Source organism: Triturus cristatus, chromosome 5_2 (genome assembly GCF_964204655.1).
Source record: "Triturus cristatus chromosome 5_2, aTriCri1.1, whole genome shotgun sequence".
NCBI lineage: Eukaryota > Metazoa > Chordata > Amphibia > Caudata > Salamandridae > Triturus > Triturus cristatus.
The window spans coordinates 372,969,203-372,991,086 of record NC_140588.1 but is presented as its reverse complement, the minus strand read 5'-3'; the positions used below and the strand labels follow the sequence as shown (position 1 = coordinate 372,991,086).

At 48.0% G+C, this 21,884-nt stretch overlaps 1 protein-coding gene across 1 annotated transcript in view; it reads left to right on the top strand.

Moving 5' to 3' along the window:
• SSR1 (signal sequence receptor subunit 1) overlaps positions 1-21,213 on the top strand; it is a 193,445-nt gene extending 172,232 nt beyond the window's left edge. Inside the window, exons 7-8 of the mRNA XM_085607224.1 lie at positions 4,918-5,011; positions 20,187-21,213. Coding sequence (XP_085463350.1) covers positions 4,918-5,011; positions 20,187-20,254 — 162 coding nt within the window. The 3' untranslated portion in view covers positions 20,255-21,213. The remainder of the gene's footprint in view (positions 1-4,917; positions 5,012-20,186) is intronic.
• The last annotated feature ends 671 nt before the right edge of the window (positions 21,214-21,884 follow it).

The following is a 21,884-nucleotide window of genomic DNA, read 5'->3' as shown; positions in this document are numbered from 1 at the left end:
ACTTTAAATAGGTGGTAATTGCGAGTGTTTTGCGACTGCAATTGCTGTTGCAAAACGCTAATACATGGTTTTGAGACTCGCTGTGTTTAAGGGAATGCCCCTTCCAAATAGCGAGTCGCAAAATCTATTTAGTGAGTCGCAAACAAATTGCGACTCACTAAATAGGATATGGACATGGCCCAGTAGGTTTTTGCATGCGCAAACGGGTTCTCATAATCTTCGCCGACTAGCCAATTGGATAGACACTGTTAAGAATAGATCCACAGCATACGTGTTCCTTTCCTTAGATGCGGAGAAGGCCTTCGACATGGTACATTACCCACTTCTGAGGCAAACCCTGTTGCAGTTTGGATTTAGCCCAGCCTTCATAGCCTGAAGAGAGATGGAGGGTTTTGCCCTCACGATTAGTCAACGTTGGTAAGGAATAGATGTCAGATGTTTTGCTAATGTTTATCACGTGCTTGGTTTTTATTTATATTTCCATAGATAAAGTGCAGACCGATAGTGAAAAGAAAAACCGACACGTGTTTCGCCCTAGTGGCCCATTGGCCGTGGGCTTTTTCAAGGCAGAGCTTCGTTATGACAAATAGTCTTCCTATTCCTTTGAAAGTAAAGTGCTTCGTCTCTGCGGTCCCAGAACAAACTAGCAAAACGTCTGACATCTATTCTTTACCAACGTTGACTAATCGAGAGGGCACAACCCTCCATCTCTCTTCACACTCAACTCTACAATGGCTCTTGGGTGTAGCCATTTACGAGGAATGTGCCACAACTAAATTGGGCCCTGACAATTGTAGCACCAAAAGTCCAGATCTTTCCACCCAAACAGTAACCTACAGCCTTCATAGCCTGGCTGGAACTACTCTACACTAATCCAGTGGCCAGGGTCTGAGTTAATGGAATACCCTGTGAGACCTTCCAGGTCTAGAGAGGCACCCGAAAGGGCGGCTCCCTGTCCCCGCTGCTATTTGTACTGGTCCTGGAACCGTTAGCCTGTATAATTAGGAAACTCCCAGAATTCACTGGTTTTAAAGATAGTGAGGGCGCCCTTTCAGATGAGCGCATATCCCTTTATGCCAATGACATCCTCTTCTATATGACGAACCCGGACAGGACACTCCCGTTAGTGTTCAGCACCTTTCAGGAATATGGTCAACACGTGGGATACAGTATCGATTGAGACAAATCCAGCTTGTACTCGATAGACGAGCCCATAGACCGGAGACTGGGTGCTTTCAAGTAGCCCAAGAGGAATTCAGATACCTGGGTTTGTATATCACCACCAATGACACGACCAATCTCAATCAGAATATTAGGATGAAGCTCGCCGAATTTCACGGAGACGTTGAGTGGTGGAGGCGACTCCCGCTAACGATAATTGGAGAAGCCGCATTATATAAAATGATTACCCTGCCGAAATTATGCATTCCAAAACACGTATTGCAGAACACCTGAGGACATATTAAACACAATAAAAGTGGACTTGCGTACATTACTGTGGGATGGAAGACACCAGAGAGTCTCATTGCAAACACTGCAACAAAATCAGTACAACGGGGGACTCGCTCTGCTGGACATAAGAGCATTCTACAGGGCTGCCTGTCTTATAGTGATTAATGAATGGAGGCAATCAGTGGGAGATCACCCCACCTACGCCCTAGAGCAATTGCAGTTCAGGAACCGTACATATCTCCATTACATATACAAAGGCAAGGGAGTTTGCCAACTTCTGCCAGGCACTCAAAGAGCAATTAAGGCCTGGAGAGGGGCGGAAAGACTGAAAAGGGACAAACGGATTACGAGAGAGACCCCCCCCCCCCCCCCCCCCCCCCCCTCTGGGAGGGTGCGAGACTGCCAGAGATTGGTAAACTCCAAGGACTTAGAAAGTGTGACTTAATTGGGATCTCTAAAATAGTTGACATCCTAGAGGGAGGTCCTCTAGCTCCCTTTGACAAGCTTAAAAACATATCAAATGTGTGACATCCAGAGATACTCGTATCTCCGGCTACAAAATGCATGGAAATCGGAGGGGATAGACGCTGCAGATATCCCAGAGTTCACTCCTTTAGAAGGCAGATTGCTCCAGGAGGAGCTCTTTCTCAAAGCTATCTCTTGGACCTATAAAACACTATTGAACAATATTCTGCTGCAGCACTTATTCTGCCACCCTTAGAGGCCCTGTACCTTTACACACACACACTGCCTTTGCCGGCTGCATGTTTTGGTGCAGAACAAAGTGAAGAGTCGACATGGCACACACCCCTGTGTGCCATGCCTACAACCCACTGCTCTGGCATAGATCAGTCACCCCTCTAGCTGGGTGCCCGATACCAGTGGTGGGGGTACAGGTGCATGAGCCCTGTACCCCTACAGTGTCTAAGTCTGTTCTTAGACATTATAAGTGCAGTGCTGCCATTAAGAGCATATGGTGCTGGGAGCTTGTCATTAGGAACTCCAAAGCACCAGAATGGCTACACTGACAAGTGGGTAGTTTGGTATCCAACTTCTCAGCACATTAAACCCACACTGATGCCAGTGTGAGATTTAATGAAAAATGCACACAGAGGGCATCTTGAATATGTCCCCTGAAAAACGACCAGCTTCTGGTGGGTTCCCTGACTGGTACACACCAGCCTGCCACCACGAGACCTGTTTCTGGACCCCTAGGATGGGAGCCTTCGCTCCCTGAGCCCTGAAACCAAGCCTTTCCTGGGCGGAGGTGTACATACCTCCCCCAGGCCATGAAGAGCTATCTGCGGCAGGGGAGCTTCAAAGGCCCCCTTCCAGTCTCCCCTCGGCGAGAAGACAGACGGGAAAAACTAGCCAGCCCAGAAGGTGTGCCCACCTCTGCCAACTTCACTCCTCAGGTGCTGGGAGGCGAGGTGAAGCCCACTCTTCAGTTAGGGATTGTGCTCACTCCCCCCACGTGGAGTGAGCATACCAGGGGTGTAGTCATTGGCTACTTGACCTAGAGACCCCTAAAACACCCCCTAAATACAGTATTTAGGGGGCAGCCCTGAACCAAGGAAGCAGACAAGAAGAAACTGCATAGGAGGAAGGAGGACCGACCAGCCAAGCAGAAGCTAACAAGAGGAAGATGCCCACTGACTTGGCCCCAACCCTACCGGCCTGTCTCCACCTCGAACCTGCTCCTGCGAAATCCCGGTGTGTCCTGCAGCCAGCAACCTCAAACACCCCCCCCCCCCCCCCCCAACCGCGACCAGGAGCTGGTAAGACGATTTGACCCTAAAAGGCACCCCTACACCAGACGCCCCACGGCCTTGGGTGGCCAAACCAGTGCCTAACCAACCCACAACTTACCTCTCGAAGTGGTGGACACACACAGAAGACCTTCGTCCCCAAGCCTGCAGTGCCTTTGAAAACCGGAGGTTCCCCTTTGCAAACAGGGAGCCAGATGTCGAAACAGCACCCTGCACCCATCCGCCCTAGTGCTGCTCAGGGTGCGCCTTTGGTGCTACTTTGTTTCCCCATTTTGCCCTGAGCTAAAGTCCAGGAGCTTTGCTCCCACAACCAAGTGGCCTGCTAGTCAGCAGCCACCAACCGGAGGCCCCCTATCCCCCATAGGATAACATTGGGCCTCAGCACTCTGCACCCGGCTGCCCTAGTGCCGCTGAGGGTGTAACAAGAGTGCATCCTTGACCCTGGTGGTCCCCTGAGTCTACCCCAGAACCTCAACTCCCACTACTAAACACTTACCTTAAAACCGATAATACTATTTTCCTCCATAGGATAACATTGACTGTTTTTCTTGGAAAAGCTTTTAAGTGTGAAGTTGGAAAACCTAAAGAAATTCATTAATATTGTACTGTTTAACAAAAACGTTTTTTACTTACCTGTTTACAGGAAATGTCCGAGTGTAGTATCCAGGTATACTACATTGAGTAAGAAAAGTAATCTAAAAAGTAACTTACCTGGTATTTTACTGAAAATCCCATTCAAGTCGATGTACTGTATTTACAAAGTATTGCATTTCTCTGCACCCATACTGCAAGTCAAAACAAAGTGCATATACAATTACAATTCAAACTGTTTACAAACTGTGTTACTACTGTAAAGTATTTGTTTACCTGTGCCAGGCCTGCTTGGTTCTAGAAAATAAAACCACTAAAAGAATATTTTTCATACAAAAACAATTGGTCTGAAGTTCTGTCTTTGAGTGTGTGAATCCGCTTGCTGACTGAGTGTGTACAACAGATGCTTAGCACTGTCCTCTGATACTGCCTTACTGCTCCTACCACAAACCGAGATTGAGGGGCTATCTAACTTTACCTCTGCCTACCTTTGGGGTTCCACTGGACTCTGTGCACAACATACCTCCCTTTGGTATAGTATATACAGAGCCAGCTTCTTACAATGAGGGATGAGTTTGCTATTCTATTCAGTGCTTTAAACTATTAAAGATCGTTTGAAGGAAAAGGAAGAGTTGCCTGTAACCTAGCTCTCCTTCAGGTGTCTTGATTATAGTGATGAGCAACACTACCTCTTCCCCGGAGGAATGAGTTAGGAGTTCTTGTGGCTTAATACTGTGGATACCTTTCTTTCCGTTAAAGACAAACTGCCTTAACTAACACTGACAGAGCATGGTGGGATTCTGATGGGCTATGCGGTCTTAAAGAGCAGTGTCAGTTTTCCAATCATTTGTAGTATTTAGAAACCTTGTTTGTGGCAGGTCTGTGAGGAGGTGGAGTTGAACCATAAATGCAGGACTTCAAGAGGCTGCCTGGAAAATGTCTTGTAAAATCTTGGTCCGTGACTGCAACTACTCTGATAATTCCCCCAAACCACTTTCTCTCTGACCAATTCATGCAAGAACTGGCTGTAAAAATATCTAGCAAATCAAGGAATGTTTGAAGATAGCGGATTCATATTTTCTGTCTTTATTATTTTTATTTGCAGAGAAAGAGACCAGTTCAGAAAGTTGAGATGGGCACAACTAGCCAGAATGATGTGGACATGAGCTGGATTCCCCAAGAAACTTTGAATCAAATTAGTAAGTGACTGTTCAAGTAATTCATAAGCGAGTGTGCTAGATCTTATATTTCGATTTTTTTCGGAATGTGTTGTGATCTTATGAATGTTGCAAGGTCAAAATATCATTATTTTATGTGTGTTTTTGCGTGACTAAAATATTGGCAAGCAGTGACATTTGTTGTGAATCCTACGGTACTTAAGTATTCAAATGTTCTTTTGTTATCAACTCTGATTTTATTGCTTCGGATATTTCTGGATAGGTGTGCAGTTTTAAATATGTTGCCACATGCCTAAAGATAATGTTTCTAAATGCTGCTTTACATGCTTTCACAATTATGCTGGCTGCTCTGTAATCTCTCCTGCTATCTTCTTTGTTTTGCTTCCTTGCGGCTTCAGTGCAGAGTAGACGAGGTGAGGAAATTGAAGTTTGTTGCAAATTTAAAATTAGTTTGTTGTTGTTGTGCATTTCTGAGTATGTTTGTAATGCAGTTGTACTGGCTATTCGATGGCAGAATATGTTTGTAAATGTTGGGGGTCTCCAACAGGCATTTTCTGAGCTACCAGTAGCTCTCCAGCTGCTGCTAAGTAGCGCACACACACCTGGATCCCTGCCCAGTGTGCCATTCAGAAGGTCTGGAGCAGGGCAACGCTGCCTTCTGCGCTGCTCAGCTTCTTGAACTTTGAGGCGTAAGAATATCCTTTGATTGCTATGACCTCTTGAGCCCAGGTTTTCTGTAAAACAGTACAAAGTGGACAAGCTATTGATTGTACCACTAGATTTCAAAATATGATTGCTGCTACTTTGTTGGAGTGAAGACTATCTGAAGATCTTGATAAGTTCCTTCCTGAACTAGGAAAGACTAAGTACAGGTTAAGCTAGTGTGGAAGCCACCCTTTACCATGTAGCTTGGCACCCTCATCAACAGGTGATGGTGCTTCAACAACGTGGGCTTGACGTAGATTTAAACGTGTGACAGTTATTTAATTCAATAGTAATATAACTGTGCACCCAATGAGCTCTTGAATAAAGAGTAGAGCGCCCCTAATCTCTTTTTTGGCTAAATTTGAATTTGTCTGTCGATTGAGGTGGGGCGGTCAGTATAAGTGTTTTCAGTATTTTATGCAATTCCTAGTCCCCGTTTTGAAAATTATCTCCATTGGGATAAAATGAATGGTACCCAATTGCCTTTGTGAAAGCCACCTTTGTTGATTATATAAAGCCATTCTGATATCTATATATTAAAATTTCATGTTAAACAAAGGTGGCTGTTCAAATCATTGAGACCGCCTACACTTCTTATGATTAACCATATCGAAATATAGTGGAAAAATACATGTTAGAGGCATGTGTGCTGTTGATACACATGCTTTGCATGCTACTGCCATTTAGTGTTGGGTCCGGATGTTTGCAAGTTGTTTTTATTCGAAGAAGTCTTGCCTAGTCACGAGTTAAGGGGACTCCTCCTTTCGGTGCGCATGGGCAGCGACTCCATTGTTAGATTGTTTTCTTTCCGCCATTGGGGTAGGATGTGTATTGCTGCGCTCCGGTTTGAAACAGTCCTTTTGGTTTCCCTCTGTGTGCAATCCACTCTACCCTCGATGGTATTGATATTGTAGATGTTTCCCTTTCTTCGCATATCCATTCGATTAAAGTCTCATCTTCGGTCAAAAACAGTGTGGACGGCCTTCAGGCCTCGCTGCGTCGAACCACCCCTCTGTCGATGGAACAGACTCTGTTTCAATTCTGTCCTTGGTGCCACTCCAAGTACCCTTGCACCGATCTACACCAGGTCTGCAACTTGTGCTCATCACCGGAGCACAAGGAAGGAGACTGCGAGGCCTGTTGGTCGTTCAGGTAAAAAAAAACCTCTTCAAGATAGTCGGACTCTTTGAGAAATGTAGCGCCAAGGCACTCAACATACTCCGGCTATCTTCAGAGAAGAATTTGAACAGGAAGAAGTGGCAGTTGCAGAAGAAGAGGCCTTCTCAGTCCCAGAATCAGATTCCGACCTTGCGATTGAGTTTAAGTTTGAAGACATTCCTGCAGGACCGGGTGTCGTGAGTACTAAAACTCCCATACTCAATAAACTATCTTCCACCAAACATAAGGCTTTGGCACTACCTCTGCCTTCGAGCCTTAGTCTGCACCAAGATGTTTCCGACGCCCCGCCCTCGGACCCGGCATTGAAACAAGTTGTCAGGCTTTTTAGTTTGAGAACAAGCAGAGACAGATCGTCTTCAGACCTGAAACATTCTGCTTCAAAAGACAAATCTGGTTCGGAGCCGAAACCTTCTGCTTCAAAGGACAATTCCAGTTTGGCATCAAAAAGTTTGGCACTGAGATCAAAACAAGAACTTTTAGATTCTCCGGAACCGATCTTCAATATTTTGATGGGCATACTAGATCCAAAGCGGAAAAAGCTTTACATCAATCCAGACACTGTACATATTAACCAAAACTCCTTCCAAAAGGAAAGTCAATTTAGAAGACACTGGATATACGATCCCTCTTAAGAAGAAGATGGACATTGCTACAAGTCCTATCCATCCTACTTTGCCATCCTCTCCACCATCTTCACCTTTACAATTACTGCCAGGCTAAGATCCATTACACATAACACCACAGGGATCTCCTCACACAGTCTGCTTTAGGAGATGGAAATGACAATGTTTCTTTGCCAACAGATCTATGGGATGATTATAATATTGATCCAACCATGGATAATGACCCAGACCTATACCCTACAAAACCTTCACCTACAAACTATAATGTATCCTATCTAGAGCTAATTTCCAGAAGCAGTAGCGTATCATTGGGTTACACTGCATAAAGAGGCCTTAGATGACAACTTTTTATTTGAAACACTAGGGTCTTCACACAGAATTAGTCGGACTCCTTATGTTAAAAGGCATGATGAGACATGCAGATGACCTTTTTAAGGACCCTGTTTGTGCACGCATTTTAACAACCAGAAATGATTAAAAAAAAATATAAACCCTCACCCTCTGATCCTTTTTTTAGTAAAGGACAGCTCCCTCTAGATTCCCTAGTAGTTTCCAACGCTCGTAAAAGAACAAATTCACAGACCTCTAGGGATGCACCTCCCATAGCTAATGAATCTAAGCTTATTGACGCATCTGGTAAAAAGGTAGCTGCTCAAGCTGTTAATCACTGGCGCATTGCCAACACGCAGGGCCTACTAGGTATGACAGGGCACACTGGGATGAGATGGAAGGCCTACTTCAGTACATCCTAGAAGAGCTAGTTCAAGTAGGGAAACTCATTTCTAACTCTTCTATTAGATGTGCTCTTGATGCTGCTGGCACTGCAGCGAGACAAGTTAACACTAGCATTCTCTTACGTCTGCATGCCTGGCTTAGAATTTCAGGTTTTAAACGAGAAGTCCAGCAGTCTATTTTAAATACTCCTTTTGATGAGCAGCATCTTTTTCGGCCTTGGGTTGATTAGGCTTTAGAAAGATTAGAAAAGACAGACGCGGCGAAATCCATAGGAGCACTTGAGACTAATTCAGAGGCTTCTTTTGCCGCTCAGTCTACAGAGCAGGATCTAAAAGTACATCCTCAGATCCTAACACTTCCTCATAGAAGTCCAACATGCTTCCCTCTTCCGGTAGAGGTTTCTATAGAGGAGGGTACAGAGGAAACCATTTTAAAGCTAGGGGTAAAGGCACACCAACGCGTAACTCCCCTTCTCTCAATCAATCAGGGGCTTTTAAAGCGCACTACTCACCCGTGGGGGTCTCAAGGCACTGTGGGGGGTGCAGCTCCAGGTCAGCTGAAAAGCCAGGTCTTGAGGCTCTTCCTGAACGTGTGCAGGGTAGGGAAGCATCTGATGTTGACTGGAAGCTCATTCCAGGCCTTGGCTGCGACGTAGGAGAAGGCTCTTCCACCTGCTCTGGTTCTGAGGATGTGCAGGGTCTCTGCTAGGGCTAGGGCGAGGTCAATGGAGCAGAGGTTTCTTTTGGGTACGTGTAAAGAGATTCTTTCGATGAGGTATTTGGGGGCCGATGTTCTGGAGGGATTTATAGGTGTGGGTGAGTAGCTTGAAGGTTACTCTCTTCTCAACGGGGAGCCAGTGGAGGTCTTGTAGGTATTGGGTCATGTGCTCATGTCGTGGGGTTCTGAGGACGGGTTCAGCTGTGGTGTTCAGGATGGTCTGGAGTAAGTGTAGCAGGGATTTGTTGATTCCAGCAAAGAGGGCGTTTCCGTAGTCCAGTCTGCTAGTTATGAGTGCGTGGGTGACGGTCTTTCTGGCTTCGGGGGGAATTGACTTGAAGGTCTTGCGGAGGAAGTTGAAACAGGTGGAGGTGATGGCTTCGATATGGAAAGTCATGATGTGGGAGGAGTCTAGAATGATACCGTGGTTCCGGGCTTGGTCTGTCTGGGTGGGTGGGTTTCCGAGGGCGGAGAGCCACCATGTGTTGTCCCAAGCGGTGGGGGAGCGTCTAAGGACGAGGACCTCTGTCTTCTCAGAGTTGAGCTTCAGGCAGCTGTTACTCATCCAGGCTGCAACTTCTTTTCCTTCCTTCCTGGAAGCGGAGTCTGGTGTCTTCGGGGTGCTTCGTGAGGGAGAGTATGAGCTGGGTGTTGGCGTAGGATACTATGTTCAGCCCATGCTGTCTGATGATGATGATGGTAGTGGTGGTGAGGGGGTGGTGTAGATGTTGAAGACTTTGGGGCTGAGCGATGATCCTTGGTGTACTCCGCAGTTGATCTCAGTGGGTTTGGAGAGGAAGGGTGGGAGTCTGGTCCTTTGGGTTGTGCTGCTAAGAAAGGAGGGGATCCAGTCGAGGGCTGTTCCCCGTATGCCGGCGCTGTGGAATCTGGCTTCAAGAGTGCTGTGGGAGACTGTGTCAAAGGCTGCGGAGAGGTCTAGCAGGATGAGGGCTGCAGTGTGGCCCAGGTCTAGTAGCACGCGGATGTCGGTGGCGGCGAGGATGGCAGTCTTGGTGCTGTGGTTGCTGCGGAATCCGGATTGGGAGGAGTCGAGGATGACATTCTCTTCGATAAAGGTGGTCAGCTGGGTGTTGACGAATGTCTCAGTGACTTTGGCAGGGAAGGAGCGAGAAGGGCCCGGTAGATTTTGAGGTCCGTCTGGTCAGCTGAGGGTTTCTTGAGGAGGGGCTCCTCTGCCTGCTTCCACTCGTTGGGGAAGGTGCCGGATTCGAAGGTGGCTGTGATGGCGTGGCATAGTTCGGGTGCAATGGCGGCAGAGGCTCTGTGGAAGATGTGAGCCAGGCAGGGGTCCCTAGGTCACCAGGAGTAGTTGTTCATCATGGTCGTGGTGGTGTCTTCGGTGGTGACTGGTGTCCAGGTGGTGATGGTGGGGTAGTGGTCGTTGCTGAGTGGGGGGGGTGGCGGGGGTGAGGGTGGATTCTGTGTTTGCTGAAGTTGTCGTAGAGGGCCTTTATTTTCAGGTGGAAGTAGGAGCCTAGCTTGTTGCAGAGCTCCTGGGACGGTGTGATGTCTGTAGCTTCACTGGGGGGGTTTGGTGAACTGCTGGATGAAAGGGCAAACTCCCAGAGTACTGCAGACAGACGCACCACCCCCAGATACTTGATGCTTCAGGGAAAAGGATAGCCTCCCAGGCAGCAAACTTCTATCACATTTGTAATGGGCAAGCGTTGCTGGCAAGGTATGACCGCACACACTGGGATAAAATGAAACAACCTGCCCAATTTCTACCCCAAGAACACAAATCCAAAGCGCTAGTCCTGGTACATGAGGGACAGTTAATTTCTAATAACCAAATTAGATGTTCCCTAGGTGCTGTTGATACATCCACCAGAGCGATGAACGCTAGTATTCTTTTAAGAAGACACCCGTGGCTGCGCATATCCGGGTTTAAACCGGAGGTTCAGACCTCAATATCTGAAAGAAACACGTTAGTTAAATTCCTTACCGTAGAATATCCCCAGGCGTCCTGCTGGATCCGGGAAGATTTTTCGTCAGTAATACCCTTGCGCATCGCTAGGCGTCTTCTGCGGCTCCACGTCCATCGTCTGCGTCGTGATCGCCGGGATGATGTCATCGGAGTACTTAGACGCCGCCCTCGCACGCTGACGTCAGTTCTTCTTTTTTCCGCGCCAGTAATCGCAGATCTGGGAAGAGCATACCCTTTAGTCACTTTTTGACTAAACTTTTTGAACTTTTTTTTGGTTCATCTTTCAAGTCGACCTCGACTCTTGGTGCCGGTAGGGATGCCCAGTTTCAAGCCGTGCGACGCCGGTCAGGTTACGGATCACCACGTCTGTGTCTCTACTGCCTTGGGGCCGGCCATGATGCCGAGTCATGCCCCGACTGCCGGGCCTTGACCGCAAAGGCTAGGCGGGAGTGGTCCCGCAAGTTCCTCGGTCCGGGTCGAGGAGGAGGTAGAGGGACCGGTCGCGGAGCCGCAGCCATCACCGCTTGTCTGGTTCAAAGTCCTCGCATTCAGGTAAGTCGAGGCACAGTGAAAAGAAGTCTAAGAAGCGACATCTCTCTCTCTTCTGACTCCCCTCGCCGGTCGCGCGACTCGGCTGAGGGTTCGGGTGGCACCACCCGCGCGGCTCCGTCGGATCCGCAGGAGTCTCATCCGGCCCCATACCCTCGGTCCCTGGGCCTAATGCGACTCCGGGCGAGATTCAGGACTTCCTCGTGGCCATGAGCAGTCTCGCTCTGCCGTCGAGGCCTGCCGGTGCGCCTTCGGCCCCTGCAGGTCCGACTGGGAGGCCTAGCGAGCCGTCGGCTCCGGCGCCGTCGTCGACTTCGGTCCCGACGCCGCAGGCCCCCGTGGGATCCAGGCCTGGATCCTGGTCGACGCCGGTTGAACTTATGACCCCTTCGCCGGTGCCGACCCCTATGGTGGCGCTGTCTACGGACGACGTCATCCCCAGTTTTGGCCCCGATCCGGCGTCGGAGCGGCGCCGTCTCCAGCGCCGATGGATGAGCAATTAATCTACCACACGGCTCCGTTCTTTCAACCGGTCTACCAGGAGTCGGATGACGGGGATGACGGAGGGGTCTGAGGACCCTCTGGCACAGAAGTGCCAGTTTGATCAGGACTGGGCAGAAGAGCTGGGGGATGCCAGTTGTCTCGACACCTCCCCTGACACTGGCTTCATCTCTCCTCCATCCGTGGCTACGGAGGAGGGTGCAACCTATTCTGGGGTGCGGCGCAGGGCTGCCGAAGCCCTTCATCTGGAGCTCTCTGCAGTGGCTGTGTGGACTAACCTCACTGTAGTGCTTCAACCGCTAGTAAGCTCTTCGGAGCCTCTACTGCAGTTCAATGAAGCACTGACTGATGGGCACCTGGTCCAAGCCCTCCACAGTCACCCCTATGGACCAGAACATGGCCCGGCGCCACCGCCCTGCACCGGGCGACCCCAGCTTTCTGTCGGTGCTCCCCACCCCTGAGAGCCTAGTTATCCAGGCCTCTACGTTCCAGACCGCCTTCCCGTCCGCTCCTCCGGATCGGGAATCCAAATGGTTGGAACAGTTGGGGAAGAAGCTGTTTTTCTCCCTCAGTTTGGGGTTGCGGTCTATTAATACCGCGTGCCTTTTGGACCGTTACACCCACTCCTTGTGGGATACGGTGGCGGACGTGCTGCCCCAGTGTCCGAAGGAGGTCCTGACACTGCTCGACCAGGCTCTTGCTGAGGGGCGGGATGCAGCACGGTACTCTATTCGATGTGGGCTTGAGACCGCGAACTCGCTAGGTAGGCCGATTGCGACGACGGTGGCAATTCGTCGCCACGCCTGGCTGAGATCCACAAATTTCTCCGGGGATGTCCAGAGCACCCTCATGGACATGCCCTTCGATGGCCGTCGCCTTTTTGGCGACAAAGCGGATAGAGCACTGGAGCACTTTAAGGACTCCAGGGCTACGGCCAAGTCCTTGGTCCTCTCGGCCCGCGCCCGCAAACATTCACTTTTCGCCCCTTTCGTGGCCAAGGAAGGGGTGCCCTCACACGTCAGTCTAACCACAGGCCGCAGAACCGGCCTCAACACTGTCGCAGATGTGGATTCCACCGAGGCAGAGCAGGGGGTTAGAGCCAGTCAGCCCACATCTGCCCCAGCAGCATCTGCCTCAAAGCCTTCCTAGTCCGACCTTTCAGGCTCATTCCACGCCAGTGGGAGGTAGAGTTCACCATCACCTGCTCCACTGGCGTACCATCACGTCAGACAGGTGGTTGCTGCAAATCGTCCGAAGGGGCTACTCCCTCCCCTTCGAGGCGACCCCTCCAGCCATGCCACCGTAGTGCCACCGCATGTCGGGGGATCACTTGCAACTTCTGCAGGAGGAAGTTACGGCCCTCTTGGCCAAGGGGGCATCGAGCGCGTTCCTGGCCCAGAAGTAGGTCGGGTTGTTACACTCACTACTTTCTGGTTCCCAAGAAGGGCAAAGGGGCCTATGCCCTATCTTGGACCTCAGGAGCGTCAACACCTTCCTCCGGAAGGAAAAGTTTAAGATGCTCACCTTAGCTCAGGTTCTGGCTGCCCTAGACCCTGGAGACTGGATGGTAGTGTTGGACTTGCAGGACGCATATTTCCACATCCCCGTTCTGCTGGCCCACCGGCGTTGCCTGCGGTTTACGGTAGGCCACGAGCACTTTCAGTTTACCGTGCTCCCCTTTGGCGTCACCAGTGCCCTTCGGGTGTTCACGAAAGTGATGGCTGTGGTTGCAGCTCATCTGCGCAGATTAGGGGTTCCAGTCTTCCCCTATCTCGACGACTGGTTGTTGAAGGCGGACTTGCCCCAGGCAGTCGTCTCGCACCTCCAGACTACGGCCGACCTCCTGCATTTGCTGGGGTTCTCCATCAATGTGCCAAAGTCGCATCTGAGTCCCTCCCAGAAGCTTCTTATCATTGGAGCCGTTCTGGACTTTGTGCTGTTTCGGCTCTATCCTCCGGAACACCGGGTTGGGGATATTCAGGCTCTTGATTCTGATCTTTCAGCCTTTATCCCGAGTTTCGGTCAGGTTGGTGCTGCGGCTGCTGGGTCTGATGGCCTCCTGCATCCTGCTGGTACATCACGCCAGGTGGCGGATGCGGGCTCTTCAATGGGACCTGAAGTTCCAGTGGGCTCAACATCGGGGCAACCTGTCCGACCACGCCCTGATCTCGGAGGGCACTGCAAGACAGTTGCAGTGGTGGCTCACGGACTGTGATTGGGTCAGTGGCAGATCCCTCTCCTTACATGGGAGAGGCGGAGATCAGAGGTCTCTGGCGGAGTCCCGGCTCCATATCAACCTATTGGAGCTGCGGGCGATCCAGTTTGCACTGAAGGCATTCCTTTCCTCTGTACGGGGAAGTGCAGTGCAGGTGTTCACGGACAACACCACCGCCATGTGGTATTGCAACAAACAGGGTGGGGTGGGGTCGTGGACCCTTTGTCTGGAGGCTCTGCGCCTCTGGACATGGCTGGAGCATCAGGGCATCACCCTGGTGGTTCAACACCGGCGGGCTCTTTGAACGCCAGGGCGGACAAACTCAGCCGCCGGTGCATGATGGATCACGAATGGCATCTCAACTTGGACGTGGCGCAAGGCCCCTTTCGGCAGTGGGGAGAGCCTTGGTTAGATCTATTCGCCACCGAAGAGAACGCGCAATGTTATCAGTTCTGTGCGTTGGAATTTCCAAAGCGGCACTCGCTTGGAGACGCTTTTTGTCGGAAGTGGAGTTGCGGTCTGTTGTACGCCTTTCCGTCTATACCACTTCTGCTCAGAGTGCTGAAGAAGATCAGGCGCGACCGGGCCCAAGTCATCCTTGTGGCTCCGGATTGGGCACGAAGATACTGGTATCCTGAGCTACTCAGTCTGTCAATCGATCCCCCGATTCGACTGCCTCATCAGGAGGACCTTCTGTCGCAGCAGCAGGGGTTGGTCCTCCACCCGAACCTGTCCAGCCTCCACCTCCATGCGTGGAGATTGAGCGGCGACAGTTGATGCCATTTGACTTGCCTCCTGAAGTCTGTGATGTCATTCTGGTAGCCAGGCGTCCCTCCACTAAAACGGTATACGCCTGCAGGTGGAACAAATTTGTGGCATGGTGCACAGCAAAGGCTGTGGATCCCCTTTCCGCCACTCTTTCTGAAGTTCTCCTCTTTCTTCTTTCCCTGGCCCAGCAGGGCTCTGCTGTGGGCACCCTCAAGGGATATCTTTCAGCTGTTGCTGCCTTCTTACGGCTTCCTGATCAGCCTTCTCTTTTCAAGTCCCCTGTTGCTAGATTCTTTAAAGGCATTATTCGTATGTTTCCTCCTGTCCCTTTTGTAATGCCTCCGTGGGACTTGAACCTGCTGTTAACTTATCTGATGTGCGCTCCTTTTGAGCCACTTCATAATTGTCCTCTTTGTCTTCTGACTCTTAAGACTGCTTTCGTGGTTGCCATCACCTCTGCCAGACGGGTGAGTGAGCTCCAGGCTCTTTCTTCTAAACCTCCTTTCCTCTCTGTCCATCCGTACAAGGTTGTTCTCAGGACTCGTCCTTCCTTTCTCCCTAAGGAGGTAACTGCCTTTCACATCGGCCAGTCTGTTGCATTGCCCACCTTCTTTCCGCCTCCGCGTCCCTCGAAAGAGTAAGAGAGGCTCCACAGTCTGGACCCAAAACGTGCACACTCCTATCGACCGCACGAAACCGTTCCGGGTGGACGACCAACTCTTCGTTAGTCTACGTGGGCGCTAAGAAGGGGCGGGCAGTGCACAAGCGGACCATCTCTCGGTGGGTCGTTTTGTGCATTAAGGCCTGTTATTCCTTGGCTAAGAAGGAACCTCCTGTGGGGCTAAGGGCCCATCCCACTCGGGCCACAGCGGCTACTACTGCCCTGGGACGGGGAGTCCCTCTGCAGGACATTTGTCAGGCAGCTACGTGGGTCCAGGTTACACATGCGTCCTCTTCAGGAATGTTTAGCCAGTCAGTGGAACCAGTCACACGGTCTATTAACCGATCTAATGTTGGTAAGCGGCCACACTCATCGCCCTCTCTGCAGTGGTGAAACACCAAAAACCTGTCAAAGGGACAGCTGTTTATAGACCCGGTTCCACAGACCGTGTTAACAGCGGACGTGTCTCTCACAGGCTGGGGAACTCATCTTCAACAACCCAAAGTGCAAGAGCTGTGGATCCCACAGGAAAGGTTGCTTCACATCAATCATTTAGAACTCACGGCAATCTTTCTAGCGCTCAAAGCCTTTCAAGATCACCTATCTGGCAAAGCTGTACTAGTCCGAACCTACAACATGACAGCTAGGTATTATATAAAGAAGAGGGGGCGGGGGGGAGGGGGTACACTCTCTCCAACTGTCCCACTTAGCCCAAGACATCTGGAAGTGGGCGATTCACCACATTTATCTCCTAGCGGAACACCTTCCAGGAGTCAACAATCAGATTGAGGATCTCCTCAGCAGACAGAGGTATCAAATACACGAGTGGGAACTTCACCCTCAAGTTCTCCACCCATTCTTCCAAGCATGGGGGTCACTCACATTGACCTGTTCTCAACAACCGAAAACTCAAAATGCCAAAGCTTCGCCTCTAGGTATCCACACCCGTGTCCAAAGGCAATGCTCTATGGGTGAACTGGTCAAGGATATTTGCCTAAGCTTGTCCGCATCTCCCACTCATTCCAAAGTGGTTCGGAAACTCAGGCAGACATTCCTCACGCTAATACTAGTGGCTCCAATATGGGCATGTCAACCCTGGTTCACAATCCTGTTGGAACTCTCTGGTACCACATCAAAAATTACATTCAACTCTGTCTCCTCACACAGAGCCATGGAGAAATCAAACACCCAAATCCCAAACAACTGAATCTCGCGATCTGGCTCCTGAAGTCATAGGCTACGCAGCCAAATGGAAGCGTTTTGTTATCTATTACAATAACGATCACATCAACCCTCTTGAGGCTTCCATACAGAAGATACTGTGCTACCTATTACATTTGCAGCAGTCCGCATTGGTCTATTCTTCCATTAGACTGCATCTCGCTGCGATAGCAGCCTACCTCCAAAATAGACAATACTTACCATTATTTTGGGTACCTGTCATCAAGGCATTTATGGAATGACTAAAAAGAGTTATACCACCAAGACTTCCCCCTGCCCCAGTATGGAATCTTAACATAGTCCTCACAAGGTTAATGGGTCCACCATTTGAACCCCTGCACAGATGTGAGCTACAGTTCCTCACTTGGAAAACAACTTTCCTCATTGCAATCACTTCATTGAGGAGAGTGAGTGAACTACAAGCATTGACCATAGAAGAACCCTTTTTCCAGTTACGCAAAGATAAATTAGTTCTTCGTACCAACCCCAAATTCCTACCAAAGGTTGTGTCTGCATTTCATATCAATCAGTCGGTTGAATTACTGGTGTTCTTCCCTCAACCTGACTCTTTTGTATTACACCAACAACAAAACCATTTCGTAAAACCAAACAACTTTGTCTCTCTTGCACCACCTCACAAGGGCAATCCTATCTCCAATCAGGTATTGCTAGGTGGATTGTTAAATGTATTCAGATTTGTTATCAAAAAACGAAAAGGACTCTCAGTATCCCCCAGAGCACATTCCACTCACAAGCTGGGGGCTACTATGGCTTTCTTGGGGAATATCCCCATTACTGATATCTGAAAAGCTGTAACATGGTCTACACAGTACACATTCACCAAACACTATTTTGTAGATGTGTTAGCAAGACAACAAGCTAATGTGGGCCAAGCAGTGCTCAAAACGTTATTCCAGACAACTCCACCAGTTACAGGATAGTCACCGCTTCGGCGAGACTGCTGTATAGTCTATGCAAAGCATGTGATCTACAGCTCACATGCCTCGAACGGAAAATGCTACTTACCCAGTATGCATCTGTCTTTTGCATGTAGAGCTGGAGAACCTCATGCACCCATCCACCTCCCTGGGTACCTGTAACTACTGCAGTTCTCCGTTCTTACTATACATACTTGCGCATGGACCTCTCTATTCTTTACTACTACTCCATTCTCTCACCCTCTGCGAAAAACATTTTGAAGATGGATTCTAAGTGCACATGGTCAATCACCTAAGGGACGAGTCCCCTACCTCATGATTAGCAAAACTTCTTCCAAAAAAAACAAAGTGCAAACATCTGGACCAAACACTAGATGGTGATCGGCGGACTTTCACACTCGACTTGGCACAGGGAGGTACCTTTCCGAGCTATGGTAAGTACAATCAAGACAGCAGTGCAGGAGGCGGGGGGGGGCCCTAGTTAATCGTTTGGCTGGGGGGGAGGGGGAGACAACGACTATCATGCAACATTCCCTATCCGGGTAACTGGAGGAGACGAGGGAACAATGGACTCCAATTGAACGGAGCCACAGAATGGGTCCTGGGATATATTGCCCTTAGCTACGGCCAGAATATATTTGTATCACGATGCATAAAGACACGGATCGATATTAAATGCCAATAAAGTTTGTCTAAAAAAAAAAAACTAGATGGCGATCTTATGCAAAGCATGAGATTCTACAGCTCTACATGCCAAGAATAGATGCATACTGGGTAAGTAGCATTTTTCTTTTCAAACGGCAGCACCACCTACAGGTTAGCCGCCGCTTTGGAAGAATACTGCTATATAGTCTATGCAAAGCCTTTGGATCTACAGCACGCATGCCTCGAGCGGATTATGCTACTTACCCAGTAAGCATCTGTTCTTGGCATGTAGAGCTGTAGATTCAGATGTGCCCTCCCACCACCCCGGGCACCTGTAGCTGTTGCAGTTTTCATTATTTACATTACGTATGTATGGACATCTCTGTACTACACTTACTCCATTCTCACCCTCTTGCGGAAAAACAATCTAACAATGGAGTCGATGCGCACTATCACCGAAAGGAGGAGTCACCTTACCTCGTGACTAGAAAAGACCTCTTCGAAGAAAGAACTTGCAAACATCCGGACCAACACTAGATGGCAGGAGTATGCAAAGCATGTGAATCTACAGCTCTACATGGGAATAACAGATGCTTACTGGGCAAGTAGCATAATCCTTTTTACCAACTGTACTTTTTCTTTTTCCTGGAAACCTGGTTTCAAGAGGTCATAACACTCGAATATCAATCCCATCAGCTATTAACCACAATCAAGGAAAAAAGGGCTGTGCAAAAAGAGGTCTGACAAATTGTTAGAAGTTGTTATAAAGTATGTATTTGTGGTAGATCATTTTTTCCTTGCTCTAGTTAGTAGAGCTAAATCTAAAACAGAAGGATTGTTTATCAACAAGATTTTTAGTCGATGTATGTGCTCCTTGCAGCTATAAAAGCAAAGACTTAATTGGTTAGTTTAATTTGTAACCTAAACAGTGCATTTTGTTAAACCCTGCAGTTTGATTTTTGGCAGAATATTTCTGGGAACAAACCATAGTTCTCGCGAGGCAAAGAAATGAAACGACGAAAGTGTCAAAGCATAAAACAAAACAAAAAAACTTCCAACATCCAAAGATTCACGCATGCAGATTGCAATTAAGACATTCTTAGGAAATGTGGGTACATGCCCATCTTGCCTAACATTCATGGACTAAAGGATATTCTGCAACTTAAATATATTGACACTCTCCACTAGACCTAATTCATATTTCAAAGCAACCAGGTCTAAGACCAGTTTGGTAACTCAAATGTAGATCGCCATTAAATACTTTTTTATGAACACATTTATTGACGTGTACTGTAGGTATTTAAATTGCATTATCAGTGCATGTTCTTACATGTAAAACACGGTGGTATTCTATGTTAAACAGCATGCATCCATCAATCTGTTCTTTGTAGCACCTTGTAGGAAAAGTCAGATGGGTTTATACTAAAACATTCTATCCACTACACCTTCACTGCGCCCACCCAATCCCCTCGTAATTTGACACTTCTGGGGACACCCTCTGGGTTTATCTCTGGGGATCCGAAGGGGTGTAAAGCATGTCCTTGCTTGTGTTAGGGTATAAAGCATTGTGAAGCCACAACGCAAAACATTAATGTAGTTGCATTTCTATACATGGGAAAGAAATAACATTTGTTATTAAAGATTAAATTGACATTTACTTTTATGGTGACTGATGCATAGATCATTTGTTTGCAGCTTGGTTGAAATAAATGCTGTGGCCATGTTCAGTTGATACATGCAGTTATTTGTCTTTTGTTCTGCTTTCTAAAACTTTGAATACTTTTTTCGTAGACAAAGCGTCACCAAGGAGGTCCCCCCGTAAGAGAGCCCAGAAGAGGTCGGCAGGATCTGATGAGTGAATGAATACGAAGCATGAATATTTAATATTTCATTAATCCTGCTTTCCAATCAGGATGGTGCAGAGAAGCAGTGTCAACCTAGCAAGAGGAGCCAGTATAACATTTGGACTGGGCAGTTAGTTTGACTGCAGGAAATTGCTGGATGTGTACGCCATTCAAAAAATATATTAAACATCTTTTTTTTGTCACATATCAAGGTACTTCTATTCTTTTTGTAATTTACATTTCCACATAGAATCGTAGCAGAGCGTGATATGTGCCTTTGGAATTCTTTGTCATCCTATGAAACATGCTGTCCTTTTATTTTATTTTTACCCCACAAATCGAATGAAATGGTTAAGTACCGTGATCAGATTGTCTTCAGTGTGCTGAAGGATCGCATCCTGTCTTTCCGGGCTTCCCTTCGCTTCATTTTTCGCAGTACATGAATTTTGCAAGACTGTTTCAAAATATATACCCAATCCTTTGAATGGAGATATGTATTTCTAATGGTACACTGCTTTTCAGTGTGGCTCTTCTAGCTGCTTCGGGACTTGCTCACTGTGGTGCTAACTTGTTGGCTGCTGATGCAATCTTAAGAGAATTTTTGTGCATGTGGAGTATTGAATTTACTTGTGTACAACACGTCCCAGATAGGTATTTTAAATTTCAGAGTTTTTTTTTAATGCGAAAATCAGTTTTAGTAAATGTACTTCATTGACTGACTTAAAGATTGTGATTTCAAATAAAATAAATATTGTGTAACTGTTCTGGTTCCCTGCCATGCTAACCCTTTAAAGCAAGACCACTTACCAGCATAAAAGCTGATTTGTTTCCATGCCCTCAACATGCAAGTTAAGTTTGTACATTGGACAGAGACTGCAAGGTATTTGTACATTTAAAAGTAATACTTTTTGTAAATCAAGTCGAAGTGCAGTTGTACAAAGGATTTCTTTCATTAAAAAGGTAAATCAAACTCAGTACTTGAATTTTGTGAATTCAAAAGTGCTTATGCTTTTGCAAAGCTGTTAAATGTCATAATTTATGTTCTCAGATGTTAATCAGTCCGTGTGAATGCTTCATTCAGCTTTGCTTATCCTAAAAAGAAATCTCTGAAAGCATTGAACAAAAGTAGATTAGAGAACATCCCTGGACCACACTAATATCCTTTCAAATTCTGAACTAACACCAGTTTCCTACGGTCGTTGTATGATGTCTGATTCATCACTTGACACCTACCCAGCAGTTCCCTTCATTAGATGTCTTTTGGCAGACATTGGTTTGATACTACTAGTGGTGGGTAGAGCTTTCATCGCTATTCTTCTAGAAGCTCAGACAACCCAGGCATTCTGTTTCCAATTCCCTCATCTTGAGTCCTAAAAGGGCTTGAAGTGGAGTAATTGCAGTCTTTAATTGAGACCATTAATACCCCAGATTCTATCTAGATGGGTTTCCAATCCTTATTGAATATATGCATCAAGCACTGATTTTGCTCAATCTTTCAGTGTTAAATCCCCAAATATGGTTTTGGAGGCTCTGCAAGTTGGGATAAGAGTTCTTCCTCCGGAGAATCCTCATTAGTAGAGGTGCGCTTGTTGTATTTTCGCGCCAAGAGGTGCTTGAAAAGAATTTTGCGGCACCCGGTCAGGAG